Source organism: Boleophthalmus pectinirostris, unplaced genomic scaffold (genome assembly GCF_026225935.1).
Source record: "Boleophthalmus pectinirostris isolate CB_2022bp ecotype Guang Dong unplaced genomic scaffold, ASM2622593v1 HiC_scaffold_19, whole genome shotgun sequence".
NCBI classification, from domain to species: domain Eukaryota; kingdom Metazoa; phylum Chordata; class Actinopteri; order Gobiiformes; family Gobiidae; genus Boleophthalmus; species Boleophthalmus pectinirostris.
The window spans coordinates 26,930,813-26,943,963 of record NW_026571140.1 but is presented as its reverse complement, the minus strand read 5'-3'; the positions used below and the strand labels follow the sequence as shown (position 1 = coordinate 26,943,963).

Sequence of the window (13,151 nt, the reverse complement as noted above, 5' to 3'; positions counted from 1 at the left end):
GCACTTCAGCGAGGAATTCGGGAAGATCAGCACAATAAGGAAAGTTCCCGTTATGAAAGATGGAGATTTCATTCTTACAGAGAGGTAAATCTGACCTTTCAAACATGCATATTCAATATTTGTTTTTAAAGAGTTGTGTTTATTTGTTTGTCTTTCACAACAACAGACTGCTTTTTCTTTGCTTTCTATCATCTTAAACATCTTTGAGTGATCATATACTATTTGTGGTCTTGTTGCAACATGTTAAAGATCCGGCATTTCACAAAATTGACTCTTGTGAGTTTAAAGCCATAGAACGTTGTTAGCTCCTCAAAAACATACTGGAGTTGTATTTTGTTTCATTTACACATGTTTGAGTAACCTTTTATTATCAGTCTGGCTACATTTCCAAAGCTCAGAATGTTCTGTTCCTTCTTGTGTTGACTGTGATAAAGCAAATTCACAGCTACCTTTTACTCCAGGGCTGAAATCTTTCAAATTACTCTAGTGAAGGTGTATGGAGTTTAAAAACACAGTGGAGCACTTCCGTATTACCTCATGACATCACAAGGTGGAACAAAGTGTTTTCTGTTTGAGAGAAGAACTCAGCCTAAATATGCAGGATTTGTGTGTTAAAATGAAACAAAACAGAACTCCAGGTATGTGTTTGGTGAGGACACAAGATTATAAGACTGATCAAATGTTAGGGTAACATGGGCCGTTTAATAACTAGGGATGTAACAATAACTGAAATATTGTGAAATCGTATCATCAAAAGTCTCACAATAATATTGTGGGCCATCATTATATATCAAATTACAAGTTCCTTTGCTTAAATGTATTGTTTTATACTAGCAATAGTTAATAAACATTGTGAGCTACATATCCCATGATTCATTTCAGAGCAGACAACATGAAGAAATATGTTTTTTACTTGAATTTTTGGGATTATGATGGAAATAATTCACACCAAATTCTTGTCAGGGTTTTTAAAAGAAAAAAAGCTTCCTATCTACAAAATATCACCAAAAAAAATTGTGCTGTGAAATGCATATCCTGATAATACTGAGAGATTTGGGTATCATTACATCTCTATTAACAACAATAGTAGAGTTGCAAAATACACCACACTCGAATCTCAGTCTTGCAATTTGAATGGTCACAGATGAATTGGTAAATCGCAAAGACTGCCAAATACTGTATCTTTTGCAAAGAACCAAATATCCCCTCTTATTACATATAAAGCCTTCTCATCCTGAAGTTTAGAATCCTACAGACGTGCCCTGAAATGCTTGAGTGTTTTTCAGTTCAGTTTTTTTTAGATGCTCCCTGATGTGTTGGGTGGACTCTGAAAGGAATTCCCACTGTAATATAATACGCAAATCTATTCATCTTAATACTAGTCAGAAAAATTGCAATTCCATTTTTTTTTTCCTAATTAAACTATTCAGCCCTATTGAATTCAGCTGTGGCTTTCAAAACTTCCACACCAAGTACTACCAAAGATAATATTTGTTATTTCTATCTGAGTAAAATCAGCTCTAAAACAGAACTTTACACAAACACTGGACTTCAGCATTGTACCCACTGCACCTTTTGTCATGTATGTCCTCCCTTTGCCCAGCACTGCCATCCTGGAGTACATGGTGCAAAAACACAAGGCCCCTGATCACTGGTTCCCCTCTGAGCTGCAGCCCAGAGCCCGGGTCAACGAGTACCTGTCCTGGCAACACACCAACCTCCGCGCCACTGGCTCCAAGGTCTTCGTCCTCAAGGTATGACATGAATTTACTCTAGTTCTGCACAATATTCTCCAATTAGAGTAAGTAAAAGTAGTAAAGTATTCTACAAAAGAATACATTTTAGGTATCTGTACTTTAAAGGTGCACTCCATACCTTTTAATGGTGGAGGGTCTGCTATTTACTTGCTTCCATGGAGATGTTATTGCTTTGCCTGGAATGTTCCATGGTATGATGGTGGCCATAATGGCTGATCAAAGTCTGATCCTGTCAGGTCTCAGAAGTTAAGCAAGACTGGGCCAGGTCAGTACTTGGATAGGAGACCCCTGGAGGTGCCACAGTGGGACGCCAGTCATTGTGTTAACCCACATTGCTCAATATGAAAGTGCCATGTGCTGTTTGTGATGAGGACATTATATCATAGATCATAAATTGCATAATATGGTCCTTTAATGTAAATTGTCCGTTATGTGACATTAACTTTCATCATTCAGAAGGCTTAATTTCATAAAGCTGGTCACATGCTACAAGAATATATACGGTGTGAATGAAAGTGAATTATGTATTTTGCTGTTGTTTGAGGACTGTGTCAATTCCCAATAAATCATGTTTCTTCTCACAGTAATTGAAATATGACAAATCAAATACTACGACCATCAATTAAAGGGCCCATATTATGCTATTTTTTGATCTGTTATGTCATGGAATTATTTTTTTTTTTTGCAATAATCAATTTCCAAAGCCTTGTGAATTATGGAATAGAACCAGGTTTATTCTTTGTAGCAAAAGATATGGGGACTGCCAGCCTCCCTGGGTCCCAAGCAAGTCTCTCCGACTGTCCCCCTCGCTTTCTCCAGTTTCCCAGAGCCTCTAAGCTCGCAGTATTTATGCAAGAATGACAAAACACCATACATTACCAAGTGAATGGGTGGGTCACATGGTGAGGTGTGACCAGGTCATCTCTGAAGACAATCATGAGTGAGAAGTTAAAACAATACAAGGTGGTACATTTCAAAGGAGAGTGATCTGAAAGACAGCTGCTCGGTCAGATTGTATGTATATGTAAATACTATTGACATATATGAGGAGATTAACAAAGAAGATGGAACCAAACGTTGTTACTTGAGAGGTTTTCTAGAATGTCTACAAACCAAAATTATTCTAAAGATAAAATAAAACCCTATTACTATTACAGCTATAATGTTGTAACCTCATCAAAAACATACTTGGAGTTGGGTTTTGTTTCATTCACACATGTTGCATATTCAGGTTGTCTTCTTCTCTCAAACAGAAGACACTCTGTTCCACTAATTAATTTGTAATAATAATATAATAATATGTAATAATATAGCTGTGTTTTTAAACTCTGTACACTTGAATCATTTGTAAAATTGCATCCCTGGAATTTCCACTCTACCAAACAAAGGGCATAGTGGATATAATAATGCAGGATTACTCAAACATGTGTGAATGAAACAAAACACAACTCCAGATATGTTTTTCAGAAGGTAACAGCTTTAAACATGGCTAAAAGCTCACAAGAGTCAAAATTGCTTAATATAGGACCTTTAAACGTTTACTCTTACCAAAACTAACAAATCTAGATTGAATTTTTTAGAAGTGTGGTTATAGATTTTTGCCTGCTTGTCCTGATCCTACTGTAACTTCCAGATGCAGTATTGTAGGAGGTCCTGGGCTGCACAACTACAGTATTCAAATTCTGCACATTAATACATGTCTTTTTGCTCTGTCCAGGCGGTGTTTCCAGTGATGATGGGCAGTGAAGTGCCGAAGGAGAAGATGGATGCTGCGCTGGGGGCCCTGAACGAGTCTGTGGCTCTGCTCGAAAACTACTTCCTCCAAGACAAACCCTTCATCGCTGGAGACCAGATCTCTGTGGCCGACATAGTGGCCATAGCAGAGATCATGCAGGTAATCCCCCATGAAGAAGGCCATAGTTTTCGCCTGCTCCAGAAGTAAATTTTCCATAAATTTTTCTGAATTCTAATATTTCAAAGACATCGCCGAGGTTAAGCAGCTATGTGGCAACTGATACCCATAACAATGTTGTTTTAAGTCCAAATAAGCTGTTCAAATTGCAAAATTCTGGAAAATGTTTTAGTTTTTTTAAATTAGGTTTTAGAAACAGATTTAATCAAATTATAGGTTTTGTTTTCATTAGTCACCACGTATCACATTAGCTCCGACCAAGGTTTTGAACTTTTAAAATATTTTTGAGAAAAAATGGGAATTTTTATGACCAGATAAAAAATAAAATCAAGTACCAGTCTCTTAGTTACACAATTTCAGAACCCCTATTTACAATCAAAGTGCTGTGTTGGGGTCATTTTTTTTACACAAACATTGTTAGATAATGTTTCTTTTTCTTTCCTCCAGCCTGTAGGGACGGGCGTGGATGTGTTTGAAGGGCGTCTGAAGCTTAGCGCCTGGAGGGACCGAGTCAAAGCAGCTCTTGGGGAGAAGCTGTTTAAAGAAGCAAACGAAGTCATCATGAAAATCAATGATCTGACAAAGAACGTCAACAAAACCATTCTGGAGATGATGAAGCCAAAGTTTCAGATGATGTTCAGCTAAAGATGAGAGCAAATAACAACCAAATAAAAGCAACCAAAATGTAACATACCTCAAGTCTGTAGATGAGTCTTTTCTTTTAAATAAACATTCTTTTTTGAATTGGTCAACTTTGTACATTGCTCTTTGACCTCTTAACTCTGATGAGCCATAAGCCTGTCAAAGCCTGACCTCGTCAGATCTCAGAAGTTTTGCAAGGCCGGGCCTGGTTAGTACTTGGATGGAAGACCGCTGAGCGTGTTGGTTGGAGGTCAGTCTACCCCAGGGCGGATGCGGCTAGAGTGTTGAGTGAATGAATACTGCACTAAAAAGCACTTTGGGTGGTTAATTAATAATTAATAAAGTCCATTAATAAGCTCTTTATACATACAACAAATTGAATGGCTGCTGGTTTTGCCCGTCAGAAAGCTGCAGGCCCTTTTCTTGGTCATGCTTGATGTGATCAACATATCTTTCCCTTTAATATAATAATACCTGTGATTTATACACCCAGTTACTATGAATTAACATCACATTACACAGACAAAGAATGTAATGACCCTTTTCCTGTAAAAGGTTTATTTGGAAAATAACCCAGTATCCTTTAAACTTTATGAGATTATAATGTACATAAATGATTTAGAGCACTGGAGATCCAAGTTCATTTGTTTAGTTAGACAAAAGCGTTACAGATAAAACATCACATACAACTGTGCTGTTACATTGGCTGAAATCAGACAGTATTATAAACATATGTTCAGTGTTATAATATGGAGCCTGAAGAGGTCAAAGTCACTTTCTGTTCAAGGCAAATTCACTGGGATTACTTTTTACTGAGACTGATACAGGATGTTCACGCTTAAAATCTGGATGGAGGGCAAAATTAATATATTGTGTTAGAAACTACACTATGAAGTCTATCAAAACATGTCATGAATAGTTCATGATTGAATGCTCAAACTCACAATAAATCTTGTGACACAAAGGTATGTCTGAAACCTAACATCAACAATAAGACTGAGGAATTTCACTGCCATCATTTTACCATTACAGTTAATTTTGTGCTGACATGGAAAAGTAAACTTCGAACCGCTTTCTCTTTTAGCAAATTCAGCTCAAAACTCAAGGCCATTTTACATCTTTAACAGCAGCTTTAACATTATTCTTTGCTTGCCCTGTGGTGCTGTTTGGCATAGATCTGGATAGACAGAGCAAAAACACATGTAGAATCTAGTCTCTTTTAGGTTAAGTAAAGCTGAACCAATGTTTTTTTTTGTGTTTTTTTCTGTTGGAGAGTCTTGGAGATGTTTTTGCTTTGCCGGAGAAGTTCCACAGTATGGCATTAAACGTATCTATCTCCACGGACATAAGCAGGTAAAATACATTGCTGTCAAATATTCCAGACAAAGCAATAATATCTCTCTGGAGACAAGCTGGCAGGCACCATTTCAGAAAGGTTACACAGTGCACCTTTTATGATACAACATATCTATTGGCTTTGACATGCAGCAACATTTCAGGTGTGCCAATTTTAAGTTTGTTTTTTGTTTCATTATTGCACAAATGTCTTCACAGCTCTAAAACAGAAAATAAAAGTGTTGTCAGGAAACCATGAATTAACATAGTAGAAATGGTACAAAATACAAGCAGCAAAGAGCACATCCCAGAATGAACTTAAAGATTTTCACTCATCAACATAGTCAGAAGTGTTTGTACTTGATGAGACTGAAAATCTTAGAAGTGTATTATAAGTCCATGCAATATTACTCACCCCAGAGTAGAACACATATGGTGCATTGTATCATTTTGACCTCTTTTACATAAAGGATGGATCACACGTTTATTTTTCAAGGCAAGTAAAATAGCTTTCAAGTCTTCCCCTCGTCGCTCACGTCATTTCTTCACAATCTTGATCTTGCACCAACTTTCTGTGCTTCTTGTTCCGAAAACCTCTCACAATAATAAGACTTGGGTTTAGTTTAGTGCTTTTTAAACAACATCTGATTTCAAAGTCTCACGTGTGGTTACTGCTATTAGTTAAATGTTTTTTGGAGGGTGAGTTTTGGATTCGGTCGGCGACACAATGCGTATGGACTGGGACTCCCCCGGGCAAGCACACCACCTCCGGTTCACTGAACGTATTGTGGCACATGAAACAGCCCTTCTTGTCTGACACCAGGATGGGTTTCTTCCTCTCCTTTAACTGTAAGAAACACAGAAGCAAGTGAGGGTGATAATGTTCGTAGATAAATCAGAAAGTATAAAGTATAAGTGAGTTTATTTGAAAATATAAACATTAATGAGAAATTTTGAATTTAATTATTTTATTTCTGTGTATGATGCCATATAGTTTTGAAATACTGTCTACAAGTCTATAAAGGTCTACAAAAAAAAAAAAAAATTATATATATATATTTTTTTCTTCTTCTTATATAGAGATATATATCTCTCATATCTATATCTATATCTATATATACACACTATATATATATTATATATATATATATATATATATATATATATATATATATATATATATATATATATATATATATATATATATATATATATATATATATATATTATATATATATTATATATTATATATATATATTATATATTATATATATATATTATATATACACACACACACACACCTTATATTATACATTAACCAATTTTTGCCAAGTTTGATGGTGGTAACAAAGTAAAAGTAGTAAAGTATCGTACTCAAGTACAAATTTTAGGTATCTGTTCTTTACTGAAGTATATTTAAAGTTCTTTTACTTCACTACATCTGAGAGCATGTATCTACTCCACTACATTTACAGAACTGAAAAGTTAAAGTGTTTTATTATTGTTTAAGACCTGCTGAAAAGGCTGAGGGGTTTGTTTTTAAGAGATTCTTAGTTTGAGCAAACAAAAATATAACTACAACAACAAAACAAAGCATGAAAATCAAGGCCTTAGAAGACCTCAAACTATGTGCAAAATACACAGACACTAACACTGGATAAATATTTTTATCTTATGTTTTGGATTACTCTTAAAATGTTTTCTGTACACACAAAGAAAAACAGAATAGGCTCTTACCCTGTCATTCAACAGCTGTACATTCTCTGAGCGTGCGAGCCCCAGAGCGATCTGGGATGTACGGCAGGCGTGCATACTGGCCCGGATCGCTCTACCCAGGAAAGGCCTCAGCAGCTGCAGGGACCATCCTTCAGGGAGCAGATTCAGGACTTGAACTGCATCAAACACCTCCCCATGACGGTTCAAAAGGTCCACAGCCGCCATCTCCAGCTCGCCACCGCCCCCTGCTGATGCACCCTGGGATTGCGTGTCTAAATACACTCCCAATAAACGGTGGAAGAGTTTCTGTCTATATGCGGAGTCCCTGGATTCAGAGGCCCATATACAGTAGGCCTCTGCAGATGGGAAATCCTTGAGTTCATAAACCAAAATGTGCAACGCCTTGTCGTGCTCCTCCAGTTTGCCATGTAGTGTGGCCCGCTCCAACAACAGACTTTCACAGTTGTTTATTTTACCTAGAAAATTTAGAGAGCAAAAAAGGATCACAGTAAGTATGGATTTCATGTCTCCTTTTTGCAACATGAATAAGATATGGTCATTTACATTTACAAGAATTAGATGCTAACAATAATTGTTTTTTATTTGATAGGATAAGTATAGTTCAGAATGGGTGAGGATTGAAAAACTTGTCAACTTATTCTAACTTCTAATGTTGTAGTTATGTTATTATTACCAATCTTTTCTGGTGGAGGGCCACATCACCTGCTTGAACCCACAGAGATGTAATTTTTTTTTTGCATGGAATATTACAGTGTGAATCCTTTCTATTTTAATTACTAAAGTGATTGACACTCACAATGTAAACTGTATATATAAACCGTTAAATGAAATACTATTATTATTGGAGAGACAAAGTTTCGCACCTAAAAGATACTGAACACGATAAAGGTTGGACTCGCGCAGCATAGCCTGCAGTCTGTCTCGTGCCTTCAACAGCTGCACTTCGTCCAAAGGTGTTTCCGATATCAACGCCAGAACCCTCTCCAGGTACAACACAGCCAGGTGGGTGTGGAACGTCTCCTTCTGTAAATATAAACACAAGAGTGTATAAAAATAACAACTAAAGCAGGCAGTCTCTGTTTCTTTCATTTTTAATTGGGTAAATATTGCCAGGTTTTACTTTTGAACAGTGCGTGTAAGATGCAATGTGCTGAACTTGGCACAAACTGGGAATGTCGCATTTGGTGAATTCTGACCTGAATCTGCCTCTCGAGGACCAGGTGCTCCAGGTAAAGCAACAGAGCCTCACGATGCTTCGTCAAATACGTCACAGCATCATCGGGGCACAGTTCCGGCTGATTTTTACGGACAATTCTTTTTGTAAAAACTTGAACTCCTATCTGAAAAGAAATAAATTAAAAATGCCCAATTATAAGATGCAAGTCATATTTAATAGGCATCTTTGTGTACTGAAAGAGGTGCTTGAGCACAAGAAAAAAATGAATTACAATTCTTTTACTCATATTTATCAATCTCAATTTTCAATTCAATTTCATTATAGTTGATCCTTGATGATTGGAATTTACTGATTTGATGAAAATCCAATTAAGTGATCACATGGTCACATTTTTATACAACACTTTTCCACCTTTAAGGCACTTAAAGCGCTTAAAGTTAAATTAACTGCCCTCTAACTGAAATAAGAAATTCTTTAGCATAAGACTATGTATGGCAACACCAGCACTAAAAGTGTTGGTAGAAATAATAATTAACAATTTTATAAGTCTAGCAAGAAAGGCAGTAACTTACAGTGGGATTCTTGCGTAAGGCCCAGTCTGCATACTTCCACACCAGATCCAGATTGGAGCAGGAGCAGAGAAAGTCTACAATATACTCGAACAGATCAGACCTCGTAGCATCTTCCAAATCTCCATCTGCCACACGGATCCACAGCTAAAAATGCAGAAAGAGAAAAGTGAGTGTGCCTTCAGTAACACAAAAAGTTCACTTGTTTAGGAAGATGTACCTGAAGAGCCGCTGAATCCTGACCATGGTACTGGTAAAGAAGCCCTAGTGCAAAATATCTGAGTGGAAAAAAAAAAAACGATTACAACAACAAATGGTTTTCAAAATGAAACTTAAAATTGCATTTCAGTCTGTGGGGTGCATCTATAAAGACCTTGTTGATGCTTGATTTTGAAATATTAATACTATTCCATCATAGTCCACTCCATTCTAGAAATAAGCCTCAAGTATGCACATTTTAATGTCAGCAATGGTAAAAATATAAGTCAACTATTTTACATTGTGTTACACTTTGTGATGTCATGTGGTCATGAAGAAAGTGCTCCACTGTGTTGTTAAACTCCTAGAATCATTTGGATAATTTCAGCTCTGGAACTGTCAACCTCTGCTGAATAAAAGGTAAAAGGTAGCTGTTAACTTGAAAACTACTGCTTCACAAATCACAAAGTAGAACATTTTGAGCTTAGGGGATGTAGCCATACTAATAATAAAGGGTTACTCAAACATGTGAATGAAACAAAGCACAACTCTGGGTATGTTTTTGATGAGGTAACGACATTATAACATGGCTTAAAGCTCACAAGAGTCATTTTGTGTAATCCAGGATCTTAAAAACATATGATACTTACTTGTGATACTTCTCTAGCCATGGAACACAGTCTGCTAACACGCAGAAGTTTTCAGAGGCGAGCAGATCTAAAAGGCTGTCATGATCCTGTTCAGCGTAAAGCTTCAACAGTGCAGTGTCCACATCCTCTCTGCAGCCATTGGCCACCTCTGTACTTCGCACCTAAGTGTCAAAGTTTAATATTAACCATTTATCAAACATTATTTACAATCAATCTAGACTTACCTCTTTTAAGTAACTGATGAGGAACTTCTTGCACCTCTGGACCTTTTCCTGGTCACCCTGAGCCAAGTGATTTAGATCAGCGAACTCGTGAAGAGGAGGATGGCAGCGAGTGAAGGAGGAAGAGGAAGGCAGCAGTAGTGGGTAAAGAGAGATGAGCTCCCGGACGTCCAACTGCCCTTTTCTTAAAAAAAACAACAATAACAAAAACATGAAATATACAGGTTATTGGAGAAACACAAAAGCATTTAGATTACTAATTCAATGTATTCCTTCAGTTTAAGGGTTAAAGGTTGATTGGAAATATTATTGCTGGATGACCTTTGTAGTACGCAAAGCATCATAAATTGACAAAGACTTCTTGAATTTGGTTGTGGTATAAAGTGCCATTAAGAAAAAAAAAAGGAAAATGTACCTAAAATGTTCTTTTGCTTCCAAAAATTGAAGCTGGCCAAACTGTATGAAACCAGCCTGCTGAAGGATCCTTTTGTGCAAAATCTGTGAAGAAACAATCATAAACATATTAAGTAACCCATATTTAACAGGTAAGTGTATTTACCAATGAAAATGTACCTGAAACTTTTCTTTGGGAATATTCCTCTGTGCTCCTTCTGTGAGAATAAGGGCTTCCTCTACTCTGTGACTGGCCAATAAATCCTGGATTTGTCTCTCAAGGGGCAATGGCACTAATATGTACACTGCTTTAGTGGAAGCTAGAATGACTTTTCCTACAAAACACATACATACTTAGAGTATGTTAAATTACATACTGAAAGTTGCTACAGAAAACGGTTTGTCAATAAATACCTTCAAAGTCTTGTAGAATGTGTCCATCCCTGAAAGGCAGAGTTTGTTTGAGCTGTTGGTCGAGCATACTGTGGACAGTGATGAAGCTCTCGTCTAAGGCCACGACATAAGGAAAGCAAACCGCAGCACCCATCACGCTCTCAGACCAGTTCACTGGAGCACGCTGGGAAACCCCCTCCGCATTAGCAAACATACCTGGGGATGGCAAACATATGAACATATAAAAGCATTACAAATATTACTAATAATTAAGTATGCAAATTCTTCCATTTATCTTACCAAGACCACCGGGTGCTGCCAACAGGAACTCTTCTCTGCCAATTCTCTTCACTATAGGCTTCCTCTCCTCACTATTGTAGGGAAACAGGTCCTGGTTGGCTCCAGAGTTGTAGTTCAAGATCATGTATTGTGTGGTCAGAGCTAAACACAAAAAGTATCCATCGAGAGAGACAGCACAAGGCTGCTCCGGTGTGTTCACCTCCTTCACCAGTTGCACTCGGTCCTCATAAACCATAAAAATTTGCACTGTCCGCCGTTTTGAGGAAAGTATCCCCATCTCCACACAGAAGGGATCTCCAGTGACTGGGTTCTCATTAATGCAGAATGTAGTGACGCCTCTGATTTTGGCTCCTCCAGCTCCAGGGGGAGTTTCTAGTGTCAACATGTCAACAAGAAAGAGCACTCCATCACAGAGCACGATCAGTCGCTCTAAAGCCGATGCAGCCCGCAGCTCAGTAACTGGCTTCTTGAGTCCCAGATATTTGTGAAGCAGCTTTTGAGCCAAAAAACTCAGTTTTCCCTTTGAAGAAGCGACCTCTTCCAGAAGGAAATGGTGGATGAAGCAGTCATTGGTGCCGATGTACAGGTGCTTTCCACAGCACTCAATGCATTCAATGTTGATTCGAGCCTTGTCTCCCATGAGGAGCTCTCGCTCCACAGCGGGGACCAGCTCAAAGGCCTTCACACTCATCTCAACAGCAGCATCTACACTACATAGACAAAACAATGAAGTTAATAGAGTTTGATTTTAAACATTAATTGTCATTTGCTTTTGTTTTAGGCAGTGGATTCATTATTGGAAACATTACTATAACTTTCAGTTAATAGTGAGATGGATTATTCAAGACTTTTTATATATGTTTAATTGACTCACTGTTAGTTTGTATCTAAAGCGACTTGTCCTTTCACTTCATCTTGTGACAGTATTTTATAACAACAGGGTGTGAAACATGAAAATAATATAATTTGGCTATTAACTAAAGAGGTACCCAGAAAACTAGAGAGAATGCTGTCAATATGCAAATGACGATGCTAACTAGCAAGCTAGCTTCAAACCAAGCTTGCAACCAAAACAAACTACACAACTAATTATGTAAATATGGTTTGGCCTTTATAAAAGATCCATGTGATTCTTGTCACTATGGGCACTGTGGATATAGAGTTACTGGTAGAGTTAAAAGGCTAACATGATCAGTCAGCTGTGTGCTCTGTGCTAGCCAGTTTAAGCCTGCTAATGACATTTTTGCAGTGTAATAACGCATTATTGGTACGAGGCAACTGAACTTCACACGCTTTACTCCAATCTGTCTGCCTGACAAACAGGACTGTGATTTTGCTCTCTCCTCCCTTTGGTAGATGCTTTCTGCACCATCTCCCACCCTGTGCCCAGTGCTAGTTTTTCCTCTTGTTAGCCGCAAACATACCTCAGCTCTCCGAAGGCAGGCTGGGGTCAGACACCGCCAAACCCTACTTCTCCGCCCGCAGCCAAGGCTTATCCATGCCGCTGTGCCGGGGTTAGAAGTAAAGGGCCTGGGTAAAGCCCGCATTGACAGGAGAAAGTGTGGTTTCACTGGTTCGCCTGGTACCCAGTGCCAGTGCCACCCTTTCGCTAACTCCAATGAACGCAGGTGATTCTGTGCTGTGTTTAAAATATCAGACACAAATCAACCTTTTACAAACACCGCCCCATAAAGCTATGATTTAAGAACAATAGCTACTAAAACCTAATATAACAGGTCTAACCATTTTATCATGAGATTAACACACACCATGGATGACCACAAAACGCACAGCAAATACAGAGTTTGACTATGTTACAGAAGCGCGGGCGAAATTACAGAATGTACGCGAACGCAGCTCTTTCACC

At 37.9% G+C, this 13,151-nt stretch overlaps 2 protein-coding genes across 3 annotated transcripts; one reads left to right on the top strand and one right to left on the bottom strand.

Moving 5' to 3' along the window:
• The first annotated feature begins 6 nt into the window (after nt 1-6).
• LOC110172878 (glutathione S-transferase theta-1-like) lies at nt 7-4,373 on the top strand. The gene is made up of 4 exons (XM_055154993.1): nt 7-84; nt 1,604-1,754; nt 3,475-3,651; nt 4,117-4,373. The coding sequence occupies exons 1-4, from the start codon at nt 53-55 to the stop codon at nt 4,312-4,314; spliced, it is 558 nt and encodes a 185-aa protein (XP_055010968.1). The 5' UTR covers nt 7-52; the 3' UTR covers nt 4,315-4,373.
• Nucleotides 4,374-4,841: 468 nt separating this feature from the next.
• tgfbrap1 (transforming growth factor, beta receptor associated protein 1) lies at nt 4,842-13,126 on the bottom strand. 2 transcript variants are annotated; one of them, XM_055154475.1, is made up of 13 exons: nt 12,709-13,126; nt 11,285-11,989; nt 11,006-11,200; nt 10,772-10,926; nt 10,614-10,696; nt 10,202-10,382; nt 9,978-10,138; nt 9,350-9,407; nt 9,133-9,276; nt 8,580-8,723; nt 8,247-8,406; nt 7,384-7,838; nt 4,842-6,493 (listed from the first exon to the last, which is right to left on the bottom strand). In XM_055154475.1, the coding sequence occupies exons 2-13, from the start codon at nt 11,973-11,975 to the stop codon at nt 6,305-6,307; spliced, it is 2,616 nt and encodes an 871-aa protein (XP_055010450.1). In that variant the 5' UTR covers nt 11,976-11,989; nt 12,709-13,126; the 3' UTR covers nt 4,842-6,304. The 2 variants fall into 2 exon arrangements, with proteins under 2 accessions (XP_055010450.1, XP_020794504.2); XM_020938845.2 differs by having other exon boundaries at nt 11,285-11,994; nt 12,709-13,125.
• Nucleotides 13,127-13,151: the final 25 nt, after the last annotated feature.

What these genes read in the sequence shown, in the direction of transcription:
- LOC110172878 (XM_055154993.1), top strand. Translation starts at nt 53, where the DNA reads ATGAAAGATGGAGATTTCATTCTTACAGAGAG. An exon ending in GATTTCATTCTTACAGAGAG is followed by an intron (nt 85 to 1,603) that starts GTAAATCTGACC and finishes CCCTTTGCCCAG; the next exon opens with CACTGCCATCCTGGAGTACA. An exon ending in CCATAGCAGAGATCATGCAG is followed by an intron (nt 3,652 to 4,116) that starts GTAATCCCCCAT and finishes TCTTTCCTCCAG; the next exon opens with CCTGTAGGGACGGGCGTGGA.
- tgfbrap1 (XM_055154475.1), bottom strand. Translation starts at nt 11,975, where the DNA reads ATGAGTGTGAAGGCCTTTGAGCTGGTCCCCGCTGTGGAGCGAGAGCTC. An exon ending in GAAGCAAAAGAACATTTTAG is followed by an intron (nt 10,383 to 10,613) that starts GTACATTTTCCT and finishes GTTTTTTTTAAG; the next exon opens with AAAAGGGCAGTTGGACGTCC. An exon ending in CCTTACGCAAGAATCCCACT is followed by an intron (nt 8,724 to 9,132) that starts GTAAGTTACTGC and finishes ATTTCTTTTCAG; the next exon opens with ATAGGAGTTCAAGTTTTTAC.